Source organism: Felis catus, chromosome E1, assembly GCF_018350175.1.
Source record: "Felis catus isolate Fca126 chromosome E1, F.catus_Fca126_mat1.0, whole genome shotgun sequence".
NCBI classification, from domain to species: domain Eukaryota; kingdom Metazoa; phylum Chordata; class Mammalia; order Carnivora; family Felidae; genus Felis; species Felis catus.
The window spans coordinates 26,996,003-27,020,233 of NC_058381.1; the positions used below are offsets into that span (position 1 = coordinate 26,996,003).

A 24,231-nucleotide genomic window follows, 5' to 3' on the forward strand; every position below is an offset into this window, starting at 1 on the left:
CTGGATATACAAATACTGAGTCATTGCGTTGTACACCTGAAAGTAACAATAATGTCGTATGTCAATTATACCTCAATTAAACAACAACAAAAATTGCTAGAAACTCAAGATAAAGAAAAAAATCTTGAGAACAGCTAGAGGAAAATAAGACATAACATACAAAGGAACAAAGATTTGAATGACTATGGGTTTCTCATTAGAAACCTTGGAGAGTAAAAACAATGAGGTATCTGTAAAATGCTGAAACTATCTAACCAAAATTAGTTACCAACCAAAGTATCTTTCATTAATGAAAGTAAAGACATTATAAGAATAAGGAAAACTAAGAGAATACATTTCCAGGAGCCCTGCACTAATAGAAATAGAAGTTCTTCAAGACAAAGGGAAATGATACCCTTTTGATTCCCTAAGATTCCCTTAAGAAGAAAACTTAGAACTTTAGGAATGAAAGAAAAGCAAAATAAATCTAAATAGGTAGATAAATATAAAAGACTATTTTTTCACTAAATTTCTCTAAAATTTGTATGACTATTATAAGCAAAAATTATAACATCATTTGATGTAGTTTTCAAATGACAGAAATGCAATCAACATGATAATCAGAAGGGAGGAAAACAAAGGCACCGATACGGATATAAGATTCTGACATTTTACTTGAAGTACACTGTGAAAGGTTAGGGATGTATAGTATAATCATTAAAAGAACCATTAAAAACAATTATCTCCAAGAACATATACAAATGGCTAACATAAGCATATGAAAAGATGATCAACATCATTAATCGTTATGGAAATGCAAATCAAACCATAATGATTACATGTCAACTATATTTCAATAAAGCTGTATAAAAGAAAACAACAATGAGATATCACCTCACATCTAACAAAATAGCTACTATTTTAAAAAGGAAGGAGGGAAGAAATGAAGGGAAAAAATAACAGGTGTGGTGAAGATATAGAGAAATTAAAATTCTGGTATACTGTTGGAGATAATGTAAAATAGTGTAGTTGCTAAGGAAAACAGTATGGTAGTTCCTCAAAAAATTAAAAATTGATATAATAATTCCACTTCTGGGGTATATCCAAAATAACTGAAAGCTGAATCTCAAAGAGATAGTTGTATACCCATATTTATGGCAGATTATTCAAAATAGCCTAAAGGTGGAAGGAACCAAGTGTCCATCAGCAGATGAATGAATAAACAAAATGTGGTATACAAAGTGGATTATTATTCAGCCTTAAAAAGGAAATAAATTCTAATACCTGCTACAACATAAAGGAACTATGAGGATATTATGCCAAGTGAAATAAGCCAGTCACAAAGACAAATAATGTATAAATCCATTTGTATGATGTATCTAGAGGAGTCAAATTCATAGGAACAGAACATAGAATGGTGTTTGCCAGAGCTTGGGAAGAAGGAAAATGGGGAGTTATTACTTAATGGGTTTCAGTTTCACAAGATGGATAAGTTCTGAGGAATGTCTGCACAACAGTGTGAATATACTTAACAATACTGAACTATACACCTAAAAATAGTTAATAGTTAAATAGTTAAAAATAGTAAACTTTATGTTATGTGTATTTTACCACAACTAAAAATTAGAAAATGAAAAAGTGTTTCTAAACAGATAACCAGGGGCACCTGGGTGGCTCAGTTGGTTGGGTGGCTGACTTCAGCTCAGGTCATGATGTTGTAACTCATGAGTTTGAGCCCCATGTTGGGCTCTGTGCTGAGAGCTCAGAGCCTGGAGCCTGCTTCAGATTCTGTGTCTCCCTCTCTCTCTGCCCCTCCCCTGCTCACACTCTCTCTCTCTCCCTCTCTCTCTCTCTCTCTCAAAAATAAATAAACATTACAAAAAATTTTTTAAACAAATAATCAAAAAACTAATAGATAAATTATAATGGAATACTAAAAGTATCCACACAATCTAAAAGAAGGCAGAAAAGGTGAAAGAGAAAAATTAAAAAGAAGACACAAACAGAAAACAATAAAAGGGTAACCTAAGTCCAACAGCATCAATTATTACACTAAATGTAAATAGTCGAAACATACCAATTAAAAGAAAAAGTTGTCAGAATGAGGTTTTTTTTTTTTTTTTTGAAGATTCAACTAAAATAAAATAAGCAACCTATTGATAGATTAGGAGTAAAAGGATGGGAAAAACACTAGTCAAAAGAAGTGGAGTTGCTACATATCACCATGGATAAAGAGGGATATTATACAATGTTAAACAATGTTAAAAGGATCAATTTGCCAAGAAGACATAAGAATTATAAGTGTGAAAAAAAAATTGTAATTGTGTATGGACCTAATTGTGTATGGATCTTCAGGGGTGCCTGGGTGGCTCAGTCGGTTAAGCGTCCGACTTCGGCTCAGGTCATGATCTCACAGTCTGTGAGTTTGAGCCCCGTGTCAGGCTCTGTGCTGATAGCTCAGAGCCTGGAGCCTGCTTCGGACCCTCCCCTATTCATGCCCTGTCTCTCTCTGTCTCAAAAATAAATAAACGTTAAAAAATTAAAAAAATATATATCTTCAAAATACATGAAGCAAAAACTAAAGAGTTGGAAAGATAAACAGACAAATTTATTATTATACTTGGAGACTTCAATGTTTCTTTTTTTTTTTTTTGAGAGAGAGACAGGGGATGCAAGTAAGCAGAGAGAAAGAGGGAGAGAGAGGGGGAGAGAGAGAGAGAGAGAGAGAGAGAGAAAGAGAGAGACTCTCCCATGAGGGACAGAGAGAGAGAGAGAGAGAGAAGTGGGGCTCACCTGAAGCGGGGCTCATGTTTACATGAAGCGGGGTTCATGCTCACCCAAAGAAGGACCTATGCTCACCCAAAGTGGGGCCCATGCTCATCTGAAGCAGGGCATGAGCTCACCTGAAGTGGGACTGGAGCTCACCCAACGTGGGACTTGAACTCATGGACCGTGAGATCATGACCTGAGCCCAAGTCAGATGCTTAACTGAGCCACCCAGGTGCTGGAGACTTCTCTCAGCAATGGACAGAATAAGTAGACAGAAAGTCAGCAAAGATTGAGAAGACCTGAACAACACCATCAACCACCTTGACCTAAAACATTTGTAGAACACTCTACCTTAACAAGAGCAGAAGATATATTCTTTTCAAGTGTACCTGGAGCATTTACCAAGACATATGATATTCTAGGGTTGTGGTGCCTCGCTGGCTTGATTGGCACAGCATGTGACTCTTGATCTTGGGGTTCCAGCCCCATGTTGGGTGTAGAGATTACTTAAAAATAAAATATTTTTAAAAAGACATATGATATTCTAGGTCATAATACAAAATTTAAAGAATTGAAATCATAGAAAGTACATTCACCGAATATATCAGAATTAAATGAGAAACAAATAACAGAAAGATATCTAGAAAAGTCACAAATATTTGAAAATTAACACACTTCTAGTAACCCATGGGTCAAAGACGACAACACAGGGAAACTAGAAAATATTTTGAACGGAATTCAGATAAAAATACAACATATCAAAATTTATGAGCTTCAGCCAAAGCAGTGCTTAGAAGGAAATGCATAAAATTACATGCTCATGTCAAAAAATAAGATCCCAAATCAATGATCTAAACTTCTACCTTTAGAGGGGTGCCTAACTGGCTAAGTCAATAGAACATGAGGCTCTTAATCTCAGTGTCATGAATTCAAGCCCCACATTGGGCAGAAAGCCTACTTAAAAACAAACAAACAAACAAACTTCTACCTTTAGAAACCATATAAAGAGTAAATACAAAACAGATGAGAAATAATAAAGAGCAGAAATCAGTAAAGTTCAAAATAGGAAAACAACAGAGAAAAAGAAGTAATACCAAAATAAAACAAATTTTATTGAAAATACTAACAAAATCTAGAAACTTCTAGCTATACTGACCAAAAAAAAAAAAAAAAACCCAAAAAACAAAAAAACAAGACACAAATCACCAAAATTAGGAATGAAAGGGTAACATCATCACAGACACTACAGATATTTAAGAGAATATTACACAATTAATCCATAGACACAAATTACCAAAGCTCACTTAGGAAGAAATACATAACCTGAATAATCCTGTAAATATTAAAGCAATTAAATCTGTAATTTAAAACTTCTCTATAAAGAAAATTCTATGCCAAGTGGCTTCACCATCAATCTACCAAATCATAGTGTAAGAAATAGTACTAAATCTATACAACCTTTTCTGAAAACAGGAAAAGGGGAAACATTTCGAATTCAGAAACACATCCCTGTTACCAAAGCCAGATAAACACATTATAAGAAAGGCGATACCTCCCATAAACATAGATGCAAAAATCCACCACAAAATATTAGTTTAAAAAAATGCAACATGAGAAAAAGATAATATACTACAACCTAATGTGTTTTATTCTGGAAATTCAAGGCTGAGTCAACATTTAAAAATTAACTGACATAATTCATCATATTAACAGACTAAAGAAGAAAAACTGATTTCTCAATAAAGGCAGGAAAAGCATTTGGCAGAATTCAACATCTATTCATGGTAAAAACTCTTAGTAATCTAAGAAAAGAAGGGAACTTCCCTAACTTGAAAAAAATGACACCTACAAAAAAAAACCAAAAAACTATAGGTAACACTTAATAGTAAAAGACTATTTTTCCTGTTTTCTCCCTAAAATCAGGAACAGGACTAGGACATCTACTCTCACCATTCCTATTCAACATGTAATGGCAGTTCAAACCAATACAATAAGAAATAAAAAGCATACAGATTAGAAAGTTAGAAGCTGTATCTGGTAATAGACAACAATGTCTAAGTACAGAATATTAAGGAATCTACAAAGAAAACTCCCAAAACTAATAAATGAGAATTGGTCAATGTCATTCAAAGCCACAGCTTTTACTCCAAAGTTATGATCTCCAGATCTTTATATCACAGTCAATGGATATCTTCACCTGTATATTCCAAGAACTCCTAAGATTCTATTTCCACAACTGAATTTATTGTTATCCCTCCAAACTTGTCTTTAAAAATACATATTTCTCATTATCTTTGGTAATACCACCAATTTACTTGTTCTAATATTCATAGCTTTCCAATATTGATTTATCCACCCACTCAAGCTACAAAGGAGAGATTCATCTTAGATGACTTCTTATCCAATCCACATCTACGTGGTCGTTTAGGGTATCAGTTAACTTTTGTTATGAAACAAACTGCTCCAAATCTGAGGGCTTAAAAGTAAATATTTATTATGTCCTGTGATTCTGTGGGTTGACTAGCTGATTCTTCTGGTCTGAACCATCTTAGTTGGGGCTGGACAGTCTAGGATGGCCTCACACATATGTTTGGGGCCTCAAATGGGAAGGTTGAGATAGCTGGGACACTTGGGGCCTCTCTCCAAGTGGTCCTTCATCTTCTAGGAAGCAAGACTGATTTGATTACATGGTGGCAGAAGGGTTGTCAACAATAAAACGGCAAGTCCCAAATGTGCAAACATCCTTCAAGTCCCTGCTAAATTACAACTGCTATTATCCCAATGGCCACAGCAAGTCACATGAGTTAGTCCATCTGGGAGGGGACTACCCAAGAGTATGGAATAGGTGGGCATGAACAATTGGCTTGAGAAGGAAGGCATAACTGCAACAATTTACACTTAATCCTATTGATTCTATGATTCTATCTCCTTTTAACCCCTCCAATCTCATGAATCCCATTTTACTGAGGAGTTTAAGAGCTTCTCATCTCCTACTTCCAACTATTCGGAATAATCTCCTAACTGAGCTTGTATTGCTATAAATGATCAGCATGTGAATTTTTCAGAAAATGCAAATCTTGTCACAAAACTCTGCTATTTCAGGGTGCCTGGGTGGCTCAGTCGGTTAAGTGTCTGTCTTCGGCTCGGGTCATGATCTTGTGGTCTGTGGGTTCGAGCCCCATGTCGGGCTCTGTGCTGGCAGCTGGAAGCCTGGAGCTTGCTTCAGATTCTGTGTCTCCCTCTGTCTCTGACCCTTCCAGACTCATGCTCTGTCTCTCTCTAAACACAAATAAAAACAAAAAACAAACAAAAAACATAAAAAACCTCTGCTGCTTAAAACTCAATAGTTTTCCTTTTGCCATTAGAATAAACTATGGAATGAATTCCTAAACGAGATCCACAAAATCTTACTTACTCTTACTATTAAAATGTTACTTACTCTTACTATTCCCTCATATGCACCCTACTCTTTCAGAAACAAAAAACTAAGTCCTTCAAAGGGCCATAGTATTTCAATACCATGCCTTTCCACCTAATGTTGTTTCTATCTGGAATGTCCTGTTACTGCTTGTATCCTACCAAATTTCGACACATTCTTCAAGATTCATCTCAAACACCACAAATTTAATGAAGCAGGTCCTGCCCGACAAAGTTAAATGCTCCATTTCTTGCTTCCATTGCATCTCCTACAACCTTCAATTATAGTGTTTATTCCAGTACACTATAATTATTTGTTTAGAGTCTTGTCTACCTACTTACTTCACTGTGGGAGAGGGACTATACCTTTTAAAATATCTATCTCTCCAACATTTAGAACAATTATTGACATTTAGTAAGTACTCATTAAATGCTGTTTAATTGATTAATTCATTTCCAACATTCTAGATGCTAGTGGAAAGAAAATTTATGAGATAAGTCTTTCATTGTCAAATACTGTCATCAATTCAGTACTCTTCTTCAAACGTTACTTTTCAGTGAAGTTGTTTGAGTAGAATGTAGTTCCAAGTATACTAAACTTTCAATCTGTACTAATACATCTGTAATGTGTTATGAATATGTTAAAATGAGAATTTAACAGTGGGGTGTATAAATGTACTAAATTTAAAATGTACCTAATGTACTAAAACTATCAATGTACTAAAACAGATTGATGCCACATTGTAGCTATAGCTGGATTAAGTAAGACTGACTCTCTTTCTCTTTCCCTAAATTATCACACATTTTAAAGTTTAAAGTAAAAATATCCATGTTGTATTGTCGCTGGAATGAGAGAATATATACACAAATAAGTCTCCTTGAAAAATTCACTGCAGTCCAGAGCCTGGCCCTCAGCCTTTGCTACAGTCCTAGTTTTTGTGTCCTTTGCAAGATTCATACATTGAAATCCTAACGCCCAATGTGATGGTATTAGGAGGTGAAGGTAGTTGATTACGTCATGAGGGCAGAACTCTTATGAACAAGATTCCAAAGAGCTCCTTCTACCCTTCCACCATATGAGGGCACAGCAAAAAGACTAGGAAACAGATACTGAAGGAAACAAGTACTTACCAGACACCAAATCTGCCAGAACCTTGATGCTGGACTTCGTAGGCTCCTGAACTGTGAGAAATAAATTTGCTGTTTATAGCCTTGCAGTTCAAATGGGCTAAGACAGCCTTACTGACCCAGAAACCTAATTTGTCAGGAAGACTTTTGTTTAAAACACACACACACACACACACACACACACACACACACACACACACACCCCAGTATCTTAATCAACAGTAAGAAGCAGATCTAATGCCAATGGCAGGGGAGGGGGGAAGGGGGAGTAGAGAGTGCCTCTCTAACCAAGGCAAATACTTTGGTGATAGAACTAATCTAATTTATGTTACAGCCTCAAAGTGCATAATTGAGGTTAAACACTGGACTAAGTTGTATTCTGATACAGGAAAAAATAGAGTGCAAAGAAGCTCATGATTAAGGAGCCTCAGAAAGTACAAACCACTAAACTAACTTGGGCAAAGTTGTGAATGATTTTAAATCAGGTAGTGACCAATAAAAAGACAAAGTACCACTTTTTCCACTAGATGGTCAACACATAACATATATATGTGCACATTTATTGTCTCCTGTAGTGAGGAAAGAAAAGCCCTTGCCAAGTAAGTTCAGTGCACTTAGTATGGAATATTTAATTTCGAGACTGGAGAAAGACTATTATTTACTTGACGTCAACTTCTATAAATTAAAGGTAAGAAGCTTTCGGTTCAGAACGTAAAGGCTTTTGATCGCTGTGAGGAGATGGGGGAGATTCACGGAATACATTTAATATCATTTAAGATATATTTTGGCCAGGGCTCAAGAGGTGGGCTTTTTCGTTTCTTTTGTTTTGTTTAAACTTTTTCTTAAAAAAACTTTTCATTTTAGAACTTAGAGCGCAAATAGCAGAGTTCCTATTATACCTCATACAAGACCGTTTTTAAATCTCCCACTTCCACCGCCAAATCTCTTTCCGACTTCTTTGCTTCTCTGCTCGGATTTTGGCAGAGCCTAGTTCACACAGTGCAACTTTAGGATCGTAACGAAAACCCAGTTCACTTAAAACTTCACCGCCCAGCCACAACTCTGTCAGGGCTTAAGCTCGCCAAACCCGAAAGCTCTCGCTCCGCCCCGCTCTTCTAGAGACGCCCGAGCCCCTTGCAGACGTGGCTCCTCCAACTCAGGTCCCAGGAGACTAACGCGAAGCGGACCAGGGGGGTGGCCTGCCTCCAGAGGGGAGGTGCCCAGGACCCCACGGGACTAGCTGCGGCCGGCCTAGGGCAACCACCAACGTCAGGCCTCTCCTCCGAGGGCAGGTTCCCGAAGCCAAAATATGTTTAATCTCAAAACGTCCAGATCTCTGAGGCATGTGGCGGATTACACAGAAATACGCACATAGGTGACGGCCGCTTATTGTTTAATGCAGACGCCTGCAGGAAGTCCCCAGGCAGCACCCACTCCTCTCTACAGCCACCACCCACAGGCGGCGTCGCTGGCGCAGCCAGTCCTAGGACGCGTTGCGCGGGGAGCGGGCACGCGCGCGTGAGGACGTCCGGGGAGCGCGCGCGCCGCCGCCACCAGCGAGCTCGGTTGGGTTTGCCGGTAGTGGGGTTTGAAGGTGATGGCCTTGACCGAAGGCCTCGAGGAGGGGTCTCCCGCTGTTCCCGCAGTCGCTGCCGGGACTACAGTTCACTCTTCGTCATGAGAGGTGAGGCCTGGGGGAAGCGGGCCAAGGAAGCGAGGGGCCAAGGCGAATGGGCTCTGGGAGAATAAGTGAGGTACTCGAAGCTCGAACGTGGGTGGAAAACTCTGTCCTGGGGATTCCGGAAGAGTTTTTTGCGTTTATTTTTCTTACTTTTTCGTCCCCTTTCTTGCTTGTGCTTGGAGGAAAGTGGGAAGGTTCTACGTTTTTATTTATGGGAAAAGATACAGAAATTGTCCCGTCCAACGTCAGTCTTCGGAGGTTTGAGGGAATAAATAGCACCTGTGGCTTCAGAGCATCGGTGAAAAGCTTTAGTGAAAATCATTTAAAAACCACACCACCATACAGTAATTGGAAAAAAAAAAAGTTAGACTTCAGAAAGAAATAGAATGGCAGAACATATCCTGACATTAATCCTAGCTACCTCCTATAGAAACGGCAGTCTGGGATAAGGCTCAGCGTGTCGTCTGCTGTCATTACGACTCTGGCATCTTCGAAGACTGCCACACTGGTAATTTAGGGATCCTTTCCTGCCAGTGTCCTTTTTCTTTCCCACCTCCCAACCCCCAATGCTGGTGGCATTTTTATTTTTATTTTATTTTATTTTAATTTTAATTTTTTTTTTGAATGTTTATTTTTGAGAGAGACAGAGCGTGAGTGGGGGAGGGGCAGAGAGAGAGGGAGACACAGAATCCGAAGTAGGCTCCAGGCTCTGAGCTGTCAGCACAGAGCCCGACGCGGGGCTCGAACTCACGAGCCATGAGATCATGACCTGAGCCAAAGTTGGACGCTCAACCGACTGAGCCACCCAGGCGCCCCAATGGTGGCATTTTTAATGGGCAGACTATATAATGATCTTTACACAGACTAAAGAGTTACCTACCTGGCAATTACATAGCGACTCCCCAAGTGTCCCAAATTTAAAGGTGTTTGGGTAGCATTCTTTTCTGGGGGAAGATAATACTTTTGGTATTAATCATTAGAAATCTTTTCAGCCTTGGGAAAGCTATTTCAGCATAAACCGAAATCTGTAGGTCACTTAAGTGAAATGTTTATTAGTTCTCCATGATGATACTTAAAAAAAATTTTTTTTTAATGTTTATTTTTGAAAGCGAGAGAGAGCGAGAGAGAGCATACGAGCAGCGGAGGGGCAGAGAGAAGAAGACACAAAATCCAAAAAAGGCTCCAGGCTCCGAGCTGTCAGCACAGAGCCCAACACAGGGCTTGAACTCATGAACCCATGAGATCATGACCTGAGCTGAAGTCCAACGCTCAACTGACTGAGCCACCCAGGCGCCCCATCCATGATGATACTTTAAAAGGCATTAAGATTTAATGTTTTTTTTTTCTCCTTAGCCTTTCAAAGCATTAAAAAATACTGTTTACTCTTAGGAAATGTAGAATCTCCACCAGAGATGAAACTGCTCCAGTTGGGCAGAGTAAATGTCCTGAAGTATCCAAGTATGAATGAGTATTAGTACATTATTAACATCTGCTGGGCACCCATACTTTGACTATTTTGCTGTTTCCTTCTGTCATTAGAGAAGGGGGCATCTGAAGCTCAATTTTGTTTGTACCAGATGTTCCCTAAAAAATAGTTTGAGTACTGCAGCAGAGCCTTGACATTAAGGGAAGAGGGATGTCTAGTTAAAAGTGATAGACAACCTGAAGATAATTCATCTACTGGGACTATTGGCCTGTCCTGTAGTGAATAAAGGATTCCTACTGAACAATATATTGCCTGTATTTAATTGTTCACTTAGAATATTTTCTGATTTTTTATTTTTAGGAGACCAAGCCCTGAAGCAAAGAAATCTGGATCACAGAAAAACTATTCAAGGGTCATGCAAGCCAACTGTAGCCAACTGCACAGCCCTCCAGGAGCTGCAGGCAGTGAGGATGCCTCAGCTTCCCAATGTGTTCATACAAGATTGACAGGAGAAGGTTCTTGTCTTCATTCTGGAGATGTTCATATCCAGATAAACTCCATACCTAAAGAATGTGCTGAAAATCCAAGCTCCAGAAATATAAGGTCAAGTGTCCATAGCTGTACTCATGGATGTATACATAGTCGCTTACGGAGTCACTCCCACAATGAAGCAAGGCAGTCTGATGATACTGCCACAGAGTCTGGAGATCATGGTAGTAGCTCTTTCTCAGAATTCCGCTATCTCTTCAAGTGGTTGCACAAAAGTCTTCCATATATTTTGATTCTGGGTGTCAAACTTGTTATGCAGCATATAACAGGTAGGGTATAATAAAACATTGCATTGTTTCATTGCAAAATTCAGTTAATTTTATTTCCTTATTGGTAATCTCCTTGAACCTCTGTATTTTGTTAGCTTTGAAAATTGTATGTTTCCTGTAAATTCATGTTATTGTGTTAACTCTTGGATTTTTTTTTCTTTCAATTAACTGGAACTTATTTCCTAACAGGAATTTCTCTTGGAATTGGGCTGCTTACAACTTTTATGTATGCAAACAAAAGCATTGTAAATCAGGTTTTTCTAAGAGTAAGTATAACAAGTAACTTAAAAAAACATTAAATGTTTCTCTCTGTACAATTTATTATATACTCACTTTTGAGAGAAATAGGAATTAAGATCATTTTCTTGACAAACATGTTATAGCATCCATGATATATTAAATTTTGTTATCTAAATGATCTGTCCTGATGATAAATTATTTCACCTTATTTTCTTTGTATGTTGAGTCCCTGATAGAAAAACTAGATAAGATTAAAAGGTTTAGAATGCACTATTTGATCTGATTTGTTAAGTGCCTTCATATTTTGAGTAAATTTTACCATCATTAAAAACTTCACCTGTTGCCCTAGAAGATCTAAAATAGTTCAATAAAATGTACAGGTATCGAACTATTAGGGCTCCCTTTTTTAAAGAAAATTAAGCCCAAGAAGTTTTCCCATAATATAAATTATAAACTATTAGTCATATAAGTTACCGGAAAAAATAGGATTAGTTTATAAAATTTCACCTTCAAGCAACTTTAAAGGGCTGTATCTGTGTAAAGGATCAGCATTCTGACCTGGATATTTGTAGTTAGAATCTACCAAACCATAAAAATTTAATTCGGGGTTTAAATTAAACTAGTAATTAAGACAATTTTAAAAGTGAGATTAATAGCAAATTACCTTGTTAAAATATTACTGAATTGAAAATTTTTAGTTATTTTTATAAGTCCTGACAACCTAGCATTTTTTAAAGTTCGGTTTTGTCAGGGAGGCAAAAATAGGGAGTAGAGGTAAAGTTTGTACTTGGATGGTTCTTTTATGTCATTTTGTAGATTTGGCTTCTTTGAAACCTGGGTAATGTGAGTATTGTTTTTATATAGTGAAGAAAACTGTAATTTAAAAATTTGTTTAAATATTCTGTTTTGTTCACTAAAGATTCATAGAGTGCAATGATGTACAATTTATATTTTTATTAAGATTGATCTACTAAAATGTTCTAAGTTCACAAATTAGTCATTAAAGTAAAATAAATGATATTTATAACTCTGGCATAATTCATAATAACAAATTATAAAATTGTTTATTTTTCAGGAAAGGTGCTCCAAGATTCAGTGTGCTTGGTTACTGGTATTCTTAGCAGGATCTTCTGTTCTTTTATATTACACTTTTCATTCTCAGTCACTTTATTACAGGTAATTTGAGGTACAAATACACAATCATATTTTCTATGTAAAAATTTATTCCATAGCACTTTGTATATATCTTAACTTACACATACTTATTGTTAGAGTTCAATTTTTACCGGTCCCTCTCCTTCCAAGATAATAGCTCTAAGTGACTTACTCAGATTTGTATACTAAGTGCCTTGGCTCATAGCAGGTACTCACTATTTTTTTGATACTTAAATTTTTACTTATATAATCAGTGGTTTTAAACACTGTTAGGTGTTGGTGGCAGTCTTTTTAAATTTTTATTTTTGACAAAATTGTATGTATTCAGGATGTAAACATGTTTTGACATATATATGCATTGTGAAATGATTATCACAATCAAGCTAATTAACATGTCTGTCACTTCTCTTAGTTACTTGTGTGTGGGGGGGGTGGGTAAGAACACATGATCTTTGTTTCTAGAAGCAAGAAGACTTACTAAAGGATAGTTGTTAAGTTTCCAGGTCAGATGGAAGTGTTCTTAATTTTTAGCTTTAATCCGATGATTAGAAGTCCTGGTTTTAGCGGAGTTGGGAGAGATGGGACAAATCTAGGAAACAGTGTATAGAGGGAACCAATACCACTCAAATTGGATTGGGTGTGTTGATGGGAGGTAAGAATCCAGGATGACCCCTGGGATTTAGTTTTAGCAGCTGGCTGGGTGGTGGTTCATTTATGGGCTAGGAAACACTGGAAAGAGAACTGATTTTGAGGGGAAGATCAGTTTTGCTTTGAACATGTAAAGTTTGAGAGGCCATGTAGAACTCTTAAAGTGATTGTAGCTATATGTCATGAGCTCATTGTCAAAGTTAGGGCTTTAAATTTTGGTGGTATCCAGCATATGGTTGATAGACCTAAAAACCATGGAATTCACCAAGACTAATCAGGGAAAGAAAGTGTAGACAGAGGAGAGGGCCCAGGACTGGACATTAATCAGAGGAGGAGCAGCAAAGGATATTTAAGGAACCATCAGTTACATAATGAGAATAACTAGGAAAGTGTGATGTTAGAAGTCTAAGAAGAAAATAATTCAGGGAGGGAAGATGGAAAACGAGAAGTGACCTTTGAGTTTAGCAAGACAGAAGGAATTGGTGATCTTGACAAAAGCAATTCAGTGGAAAGGAGATGGAACCCTGATTGGAACTGGTTGAGAAGAGAATGGTGGACATCTAGTATTTAGTGAATTCTTTAGATTCCAGGATAGCTTTCCAGCGATGACATGCTAGAAAGACTGTTCTTTTTCTTTATTCTATGGAGGAAAGATTTGAAATCCAAACATTTGAAAAGTCCTTTAAGCAAAATGATCTTCCATTTTATTTACATGAACTCTAACATCTTGCCAAACTCACATTTTTTACATATCAAAGTAAAATACTTGGTAGCAAATTTAAAACCCCTATCAAAACTTGACCTTTGTATATTGTTTTGGTAAGTTTTGATGTTTTTCTCTTGGTAGCTTAATTTTTTTAAATCCTACTTTGGACCATTCAAGCTTCTGGGAAGTACTTTGGATTGTTGGAATTACAGACTTCATTCTGAAATTCCTCTTCATGGGCTTAAAATGCCTTATTTTGTTGATGCCTTCTTTCATCATGCCTTTTAAATCCAAGGTAAGAAACATGTTTTATTGGAACAATATTAGCAAACCACATTAATACTATTTAGTCTTTGTTGAAATGACTCTTTTATAACTTTTCAGTTTTCTAAATAACCTAATTTTAATTATCTGTATTACCTTAGACTAGAGACCATTTGTTCAAAGACCTGAACTTAAATAATCTATTCCAAATTCTGTAAAATCAGAATTACATTGCTTCAGAATAATCCTCACATCACATATAGAAAAATACTATTTAGATTTGTACTTCTATTCTCCTCCAGGGCTTTATCAATTAGTTATTTATAACTGACTACAGGCAGTTTTTCATGTGTTTTTTCTCATATTCAGTAAAAATTTTATAATTGAGTTGTGCTATATACTCATGATGATCTCAATCCAATATGAAATATTTGTGCTATGTAAGTAGCTTATATAGCCCTGTTTTCTTTTTCCTTTCTTTTTAGGGTTACTGGTATATGCTTTTAGAAGAATTATGTCAGTATTACCGAACTTTTGTTCCCATACCAGTTTGGTTTCGTTACTTTATAAGCTATGGGGAGTTTGGTAATGTGACTAGACGGAGTCTTGGGATATTGCTGGCTTTACTCTACCTCATACTAAAAGTAGGTAATGTTATAAATCTTGTCATTGTATCATTCATATGATGATGACAGATTTTACATACTACTGCTTTTCCCCTTGACTGTTTTATAGTTTATATCACTAGTTTGAAGTAATGACATGTTCTGTATCTGTTTAGAAATGGAAAAATGGAAATATATGTCTTTATAATCTAGTGGTTCTTACATTTAATTGGGACAGTGGAGCTCCAGATAGCATGGGTAGAATAGAACATATTCATCCCCAACAGTAGCATCTGTCATACACAAAAATACTACCCTCCTCCCCTCAAATTAATATGAAACTTTTAAAAAGCTACTTTAAAAGTGCCTGGTCTTTGACAGTTATATTTGTCTTAACTAAATTGTAACTCTATTCAAATGTACTTCATTTTGGTCAAGAGTTGACTGAAATCTATAAAAGGGATGGGAGGATGGGCAAATGGGTGGAGAGGAGTGGAAGATAAAAACTTGGCTGAAATCAGTAAATGGAGTAAAATATTCCATAATTGGACTTTAAATATATTTACAGTGAAGTGAATACGCAATGAGCATTACGTTAATACCAGTATTTGATATGATGGGATTTGAGCTTTAATCTCTAGGGTTTTTAAAAAAATTTTTTAAATGTATATGTATAGATTAAAAAAAATTTTTTTAACATTTATTTATTTTTGAGAGACAGAACATGAGTGGGGGAGGGGCAGAGAGAGAGACACACACACAGAATCCAAAGCAGGCTCCAGGCTCAAGCTGTCAGCACAGAGCCCCACGTGGGGCTCTGACTCAAGAACCATGAGATCATGACCTGAGCCGAAGTCAGACACTCAACCAACTGAGCCACCCAGGCGCCTTTTAATGTATATTTTTGAGAGAGAGAGAGCATGCGCATGAGAAGAGGGGAGAGGCAGAGAGGGAGGGAGACAGAATCAGAAGAAGGCTCCAGGCTCTGAGGTGTCAGCACAGAGTCTGATGGGGAGCTTGAAGCCATGAACCTCCAGATCGTGACCTGAGCCAAAGTCAGGCATTTAACTGACCAAGCCACCCTGGCATCCCTTTAGGTTTAACAGATAGGGCTCTTTGAATTCAGGAATTCTTACTTCCTCTTTCAGCTTTTGGACTTTTTTGGACATCTGAGAACTTTCCGACGGGTTTTGCAAATATTTTTTACACGACCAGTAAGTACTTTTTATCAGTTAAAAACACTTTTTACCTTTCTTCTTCTTCTTTTTTTTTTTTTTTAAGGTTTATTTTTGAGTGAAAGAGTGCAAGTGGGGCAGGGGCAGAGAGAGAGGGGGAACAGAGGATCTGAACTAGGCTCTGCACTAACAAGAGCAAGCCTGATACGCACCTCGAACTCACAAACCATGAGATCATGACCTGAGCCAAAGTCGAACTGAAGTTAACTGCTCAACTGACTGAGCCACCCAGGTGCCCCTACCTTTCTTCATTATAAAAATGTTTTAGTTCATAAATTTTACAAGTATGGATTTCATGGGGCACTTGGCGGGCTCAGTTTGTAGAGCATGTGACTCTTGATTTTAGTTCTTGAGTTCAAGCTCCACGTTGGGTGTAGAGCTTACTTTAAAAAAAAAAAAAAGGTGTGGCTTTCATAATTACATGCTTTTTTAGTACTCTGGCACATGGGGCTATAATCAGTTCCTTTTTTTTTTTTAATGCTTATTTTGAGAGAGAGAGAAAACGTGTGTGCATATGGGGAAGGGACAGAGAGAGCATCCCAAGTAGTTCTGTGCTATCAGCATAGAGCCTGATGCCAGGCTTGATCTCATGAATCCTGAGATCATGACCTGAGCCTAATTAAGAGCCGGATGCTTAACTGAGCCATCCAGACACCCCTCTATGACTTGCATGTTGACAACTACCTTATAGCTGATGCAGTGCCTATATTTTCGAATATGCCTCTTGCCCTTCAAATCACTTGATGTAAGGATTTATATACATTCCCATAAAAATCTTGTCATGAACTTTTGTTCCTCTTCCTTTTTAAAAAATTCACAAGTGGTGGGTTTGTGTACTTCCATTAAGTTCTTATTCAGCTCCTGTAAGAGTGCTCATTGTTAATTTGAGAAAAACTCATTACCAAAAATATCCCTTGAAATTTTCTTACTGAAAAAATTTCCCCACCAGTAGTCAATTCTGTATGCACAAGTTCTCAAGTAAGTTCTCATTTATTTAACAATAAGTTGAGACTCCAGTGTCAACTATAAACTTGATTATTACGTGATTCCACTGATGTCACAAATTGCAGAGAGAGGCTCATTTGCTATGTAGTAGTCTCAAAGATTCTCAGTACTTATATGTGGACACTCTTTGGCTAGATAGAACTAGTAATGTTTTTCATTTTTAAAGTGAGCTCACAAATCCAAGATCAAGAGTTGCATGTTCAACCAGCTAAGCCAGCGAGGTGCCCCTAGAGCTAGTAATTTAATAACAAGTTTTGCTGCATCCTATTCAGACTTCTCTCTTTAGACAAGATATAGTAAAATTGAGAATTCCATTTTGATGGAGTTTATTCAATTGATTATAGGAGTGCCAGCCATTTTACTATAATTTAATAACGCTTGTGCTAAAATACTTTGATATTCTTTCTCTGTAAGGCATAAAGAGAAATCATAGTCATTGATACTCTTTGATTTATTCTTGAGTCTCTCAGGAATACACGTATACACATGTTCCTTAACTTTGCCAGAGAAATGGCAATCACCATTAAGAGGAGTCTTCACCTGAAGGGAGTCTGCAAAATCCCAGACAGGAGTGCTGTTTTGTTTTTAAGTTTATTTATTTTTGAGAGAGCGAGCAGGGGAGGGGCAGAGAAAGAGGGAGAGAGAGAATATCAAGCCGGCTCTGCACTGTCAGCACAGAGCCTCATGTGGGGCTCGACCTCCATGAGATCATGACATGAGCCGAAACCAAGAATCAGACACTCAACTGACTGAGCCACCCAGGTGCCCGAGGAGTGCTGTTTTAAAAGCTGTCAGCTTCTGCGTCTGCAGTGTACTCTGCTAAATGACATTTTAATGAAGGTAAATTGGCACCAGGATCATCCATCAGTATCCTGATTTGTTTCTGGAATCTTGAACATCACCAGACCCAAAACAGAAATCTTACTTTTAAATATTTTTATCCTTTGAGTTTTAGTTTGATTTTGTTAACTCTCAGTATTTAGTGAAAGAAGTTTAGATCCTAGCTTTAGGTTGTTGAGTCAAGTCATGCTTTGCTGTCATTACCATAACTGAACTTGGGTGTACTTACTTCTCTTCAGCCACCCTTTCCTCATTTCTACAAAAAGGTGATCTCAATTGTAAAATCTTCTCACGTCTCGTTAATGACTACATTCTATTGAATTTCGTGAGGAAGTTATTAAGATCTTAAAGAGATCAAAAACTTTTAAGGACTGTAGTAGGAGAAAAGGAAATTTAAGAAATTGTGTTAGTCTGTTAGTTTTGACAGTACAACTCTATCTGTGACATTTTGCAATACTGGTTCTTTTGTAAAATTTTATTTTTTCCTAGTACTAAGTGTTCTCTGACTTGTGATAATTAAGGATGACAATTCAAATTATTTTTAAATTTAGTAACAGGACATGTTCAGTGGTCCCCAAAACTTATTTACGTTCAATTCACCTAGAGAACTTTAAAATATTAGACTCCTGGGTCTTATTAGAACAGTATGTTTGGACCTATTGAGTCAATCTCCAGTGTGGAGCACAGAAATCTATTTTTTTTTTTAATTGTTAACGTTTTATTTATTTTTGAGACAGAGAGAGACAGAGCATGAACGGGGGAGGGTCAGAGAGAGAGGGAGACACAGCATCTGAAACAGGGTCCAGGCTCTGAGCCATCAGCACAGAGCCCGACGCGGGGCTCGAACTCACGGACTGTGAGATCATGACCTGAGCCGAAGTCGGACGCTCCACCGACTGAGCCACCCAGGCGCCCCCAGAAATCTATTTTTAAAGCTATCTCCACACGAGTTACATTCAGGCAGCCAAGCTCTGAATGGACTCTTTTGAACCACTGCTATAGGTAATCTGTGGGTTATTTGGCAATATGGGCCACATAATACATGTAGACTTCATAGTAATTATATTTCAGATTGCTTAGTCTCTTAAGTCCGTTGAATTTCTAGCACTATCATGTGGGAATCCAATAAATCTAACCATCTTCCAAGATCCTATTGTGTATCTAATGAGTTCATCTTGGTGCATGCAATCCAAGACACACATGGTTCTACATACGTAGTTCAGTTTTGAAATGTTTGTATCCTTCGGCAGAGTTTTCAAATGCCTAGTTCAAGGGAGATTTGAGAAATACAGCATCACCTATGTATTTGAGGAACAGGAAAGAAAGATTTGTAGATAAACAGAACTTTTTATCTTCACAGAGTTATGGAGTGGCTGCCAGCAAGAGACAGTGTTCAGATGTGGATGATATTTGTTCAGTATGTCAAGCTGAATTTCAAAAACCAGTTCTGCTCATCTGTCAGGTAAGTAGATTTGTTAAGCATACCAAATACAGCATTTCTCTGTCATATTTATGTTAGCTACAAGGAAAAATCTGCAGTGTTTAGCATAAAGTAGCATTCAGGGCACATACTAGAAATTTCTTACCTATAATCAGGGGTTTGGTAGATTAGCTAAACCTTGTTCCTTATGTTCTAATGATTTGTATGCAGAGGAGGGTATGTGGGGGAAAAATAATTCAGAGGCCAGACTGGATACGAAAATGACTTGAAAACAGGCTACTCTTAACAACTGGTTACTAGTCTTTAAGAATACCAGCATTTGTTATTGGATTGTGTAAGTCCCTTTCCTATACTTTATGGCAGTTATTCTCAAACACTTTAAGACAGGAGGTCATAATACTTGATCTTAAAGTTATTACCCAGGGATAGCTTATATCTTATTAAAAGTAGTTGAATAGTAAGTCAAAAGAACACTAGTGGCTCTACCACTAATACCGCTTTGTGTTCTTGAATGTCGTACTTTGTTTTCTCATTTGTAAAATGAAGGGATTAGTGCTCTCCAAAATTCCTTTCAGCTCTAAAGTATGATTCTATAATGTGATGATTTTAAAATTAAAATGTGAAGTATAAAATCTAATTCTTAATTCCTTTACAGCATATATTTTGTGAAGAATGCATTACCTTATGGTTTAATCGAGAGAAAACGTGTCCACTGTGCAGAACTGTGATCTCAGACCATATAAACAAATGGAAAGATGGAGCCACTTCATCCCACCTTCAGATATACTAAGTTGTATAAACTATGAAGGCCACAAAACACTAATTTTATTTGGTTACACTGACTATTGATAAAGACATTAGAATGGGTTTTCAGGACTAGACATTAAGGAAAATGTTTCCAAATGATTTTAGACTATTATAGTAAGACTTAAGTGTGTCATCTAATTTATCAAGAGATTAAATGAAAGAACCTTATGTTTTAAAAAATATGTAAGTAATGTTCAACCTAATGAATATGGAACATTTATCCTGTCCTAATTATTTGACAGGTGGTTGCAGTGTTAAATTGTGAATGTTTTCTCATTAATGTTACCAAAATGTCAATTGGGTAACTAAAACTAGTGATTTTAGAGGAACTCAGGTATTCTTTCCTGACATTGTTTTCAGAATAAAGAATATTTTTCATAATATTTTAAGATACACATTATCTGAAAGTAGAATTTTCTTTAGCATTGACTTTTATAATTCCCATTCTAAAAATTCTTAAATTTTCATAAAATTTGTATTTTTAAATGAAAGTTCTAAATACTATTTTTTACCTGTAAACAATCAGATTTTCTAAGTGAAGATTAAATTTACTGAGGATGATATATTTTAATATTGTATTGTTCTCTGTAAGATGATCAGCAATTGAGAATAGATTATTTGAACTCATTGTTTGTGGACCTCATACATACAATCCTTCTGTCAGCTTTAATGTTCATGATCTTGCTTTTTGTATAGTGCCATGAACTATCTTGAAGTAACTATTAAAATAATTGACATGAATTACAAATAGCTGGCTCCACTGATGATTTCAATAATATGACAAATAAGACCCACTCAAACTCTTACAAAAGAATTCCCCTTATAACTAATCTTCTCCAAAGAGTTTTGGAATCTTATGCTTAAGTCACTGTTACTTGGGAGATTAAAGTTTGCACTCAGAGGCTTGCACCCAAAGCTTTGGATAGTGCGGTTTATTTGCCTCTAGGTATTTGTGCAGGGTAATGGAAAAGGGAATGAGGCATTTTCTCTCTCCCCATGAAACCTTTAAGGCAGAATCAAATCTATAACAGAAGTATGAAAGGCTAGTTAACATCTAGAGTATAACTTCTGCCCATTTTTTCAATTACCATTAATCAGTTTGCACACAAGGAAAAGATAGTAGAAAGGAGGAGCTGGAAGGTAGAAAACAAATCTGGCAGTATTGACAAAGTCTGAACCAGAATATGGATTAATATAAGGATAGTAACCAACCAGCTACAGATAAAGCCACTTTCATGCCTGTATGGCCACCCAAATTGACACAAGAACATTAGAAAGCCTGTAACTATTTTTCCTATAGGTAAATACCGCCAGGTTATAAGTACAACTGTTTCTATTCAGTGATGACATATTTAAACCTATTACCTAATTTGAGAACAGTTGCAAATATTGAAACAAGCTTATTTGGCCTTAAATCACCTTCTTGACTGTGGTGAGCCAACAGTTATTTAGGTATACAGTAGGAGATAGGTAAGAAAGACAATTTGAGATTAGAATTTGGGTGCGAAAGATAGGTGTGTTGAATTCCTATCATGAACACAAGAATAACATCTTACTACATGGGTTATTTCAACCCTATTAAAATACCTACTCTTCTTACTCTGTGGCTATATGGATAGCTTTGTTTCTTAAGATGATTTAATAAAAAGGAGGTCCATGATAGGCAGATGGATTTTTGTTCTTAATGAATTAACAAGAAAGCAGTTCATATGAATTTAAAAGGGGGGGAAATGTAATAGGAGAGCTATGCCATCTACCAATAACACTGATGAACTGGAAGCATTTCTCTACTTAAAGTCTTTCACCTCAAAAATGGGAATAGGGATTCAAAAACCCAGTTATTCTGTGAACTCAGATCACACCCTCTTAAAGATCGTTTTATCTGCATTAAGAGCTGCAACTCTATGGGGCACCAGGGTGGTTCAGTCCGACTCTTGGTTTCAGTGCAGGTCATGACCTCACAGTTGGTGAATTTGAGCCCTGTGTCAAGCTCTGCACTGACTGCCTGGGATTCTCTCCCCCTTTTTTCTGTCCCTCCCCTGCTCACATTCTCTCAAAAAAAAAAAAAAAAAAAAAAAGCTGCAACTATGTTTAATAAAAAAGTCAGTTTGAGAACTTATATAGAGAAATCATCCAAGTGTGATAGAATTGCCTCAAATAAGTGGCTTATACAAAACACCCATCTTACGCTAGATATGTTGAGACATTAGTTAAAAACAGATTTGGGGCATGACATTATGTAGCACATACACACCCAATAATCAAATGTAGTTGACAAGTGTGGCTGAACAAACTTGTTAGGACAAGAAAGTCTTCCTAGTGTATCTGTAATGAAACTAGTTTCACATAATTTTTCACATGAGCTTTTTTTTAAGCAACCAATTCAACTATTGGACAGAACTTGGAAATTACAAGTGTGTAACATCTAATATATATTAGTACTAAAACTTGTTATATATTTAAGTAGCTTCAATTTCTCAGCAGAATGTTTTTACAACTGTTAGTCCTCATATATATAGTTTACTAAATATGAGAACCTGAACATATCTGGTATATTAATGAAAATAATTATTGAAACCATTTGTGCACCTGATAGTTATTTCTTCCTATCTTAGGATTAAAAAAAAAAAATCACTTCTATTTTATGTTCATTCAAATTTGCATTTAATTTCTATTTACATTCATTCAATCCGAAATCAAATACTTAATACAGTAAACTAAATACAAGATGAAAAGCAGAAAAATGTGTTACCCTCATAGCACTCCTAATAAGGCAGCTTAATATTTACTCTGATAGATGCAAAGCCAACTTGGGACAGGAATAAAATAATTAAAGAACACAGATGAACCCATTTTTCAGATGTTACTTCAAATAATCCACTGAGATAACATTTGTGCTGTAGTGATAAATTAAGAATCACACACAAAAGTTTTATATCAATCAGTAACAGACCACAGGTCACGGTGTGACAAATACTTTTATGATTATTTTGTCCAGCTTACTAGTGTCTACTCCTATGAAAAAGGGTAGATGTTTGGATACTGATGTTTTTGAGAAATTAACCATTTTCAAAGCCTCAAAATCCATTCTTCATAAATTCAACATTTCTCATGGGAATATTCTTAGATCTAACCCTTGTAGACTAGGAACCACATGACTAACCAAAATAGGTCCTACATTAAATATAAAATCGAAGGCTCAGGGCGCCTGGGTGGCCCAGTTGGTTAAGCATCCGACTTCAGCTCAGGTCATGATCTCACAGTTTGTGAGTTTGAGCCCTGCGTCAGGCTCTGTGCTGATAGCTCAGAGCCTGGAGCCTGCTTCAGATTCTGTGTCTCCCTCTCTCTCTGCCCCTGCCCCACTCGCACTCTCTCTCTCTCCCTCAAAAATAAACATTAAAAAAAAAAATCTTTCTTTAAACTAAAATAAAATTGAAGGCTCAGTATATTGATACTATCGAAGATGCGTATTGCTTATAATCATTTATTAAAGAATGTTGAATTTATGGAGTATCATACATGCATTCTTACCTCCCACCCCCCCAATTATCTTCTATCTCAAAAAATAGTATGGAAAAAAGTCTCCTTGAAGGATTCAAATTACGTGAGACCATAAAGGGGAAAAAGAAATAATATAATTTTCCAAAATATCTGGTTCAAGTTCAATAATTCTTTACATTGTTAATCACAGCTGGTTTATAAATCCCAGTTTATTCTGTAATGCTACAAACCTTATAAAATCAAAATTAGTAGAGTTCAGTTCTCAGTGATTATATTTTAATTAAAAAACAACATGTATAAAGTAAAAAAATATCCTGTAATAGCTGGTTTTAAAGAAAATAATCGAGTGATGAAAGGAAAGCACTTAATCTCTTTTATACACTTACCTGGAATAATCATAAAGAATCCTCTTAGAAACTTAAGACTAATAATATTGACATCATACATTTTGAACTATCCTTGGATTTTTACAAATAAATATAGGGTAAGCCATATTGCATAGGTGTGTGCTTTCTGTCTGTGACACTAAAAGTGGCACTTGACATGTTTCACAGTCAGAGTAGGGA

The 24,231-nt window shown here is 36.5% G+C and overlaps 2 protein-coding genes across 11 annotated transcripts in view; one reads left to right on the forward strand and one right to left on the reverse strand.

Moving 5' to 3' along the window:
* The window catches only part of RPS6KB1 (ribosomal protein S6 kinase B1), a 111,762-nt gene that overhangs the window by 45,923 nt on the left and 41,608 nt on the right, over nt 1-24,231 (reverse strand). For 7 of the 8 annotated variants that reach the window (XM_045045144.1, XM_045045143.1, XM_045045145.1 and 4 more), the window contains one exon: nt 7,297-7,347. In XM_045045144.1, the coding sequence (XP_044901079.1) occupies nt 7,297-7,347 (51 nt within the window). Of the gene's footprint in view, nt 1-6,011; nt 6,028-7,296; nt 7,348-24,231 lie in introns of those variants that run through there. The other variant, XM_019817582.3, reaches the window with a different exon arrangement.
* On the forward strand, nt 8,820-20,912 carry RNFT1 (ring finger protein, transmembrane 1). Of its 3 annotated transcripts, none has more exons than XM_011289088.4 (9): nt 8,820-8,977; nt 10,761-11,218; nt 11,408-11,484; nt 12,534-12,634; nt 14,109-14,262; nt 14,717-14,875; nt 15,985-16,050; nt 19,277-19,378; nt 20,013-20,912. In XM_011289088.4, the coding sequence occupies exons 2-9, from the start codon at nt 10,816-10,818 to the stop codon at nt 20,145-20,147; spliced, it is 1,197 nt and encodes a 398-aa protein (XP_011287390.1). In that variant the 5' UTR covers nt 8,820-8,977; nt 10,761-10,815; the 3' UTR covers nt 20,148-20,912. The 3 variants fall into 3 exon arrangements, with proteins under 3 accessions (XP_011287390.1, XP_019673147.1, XP_011287391.1); XM_019817588.2 differs by having other exon boundaries at nt 10,761-11,113; XM_011289089.4 differs by lacking the exon at nt 8,820-8,977 and adding an exon at nt 10,153-10,293.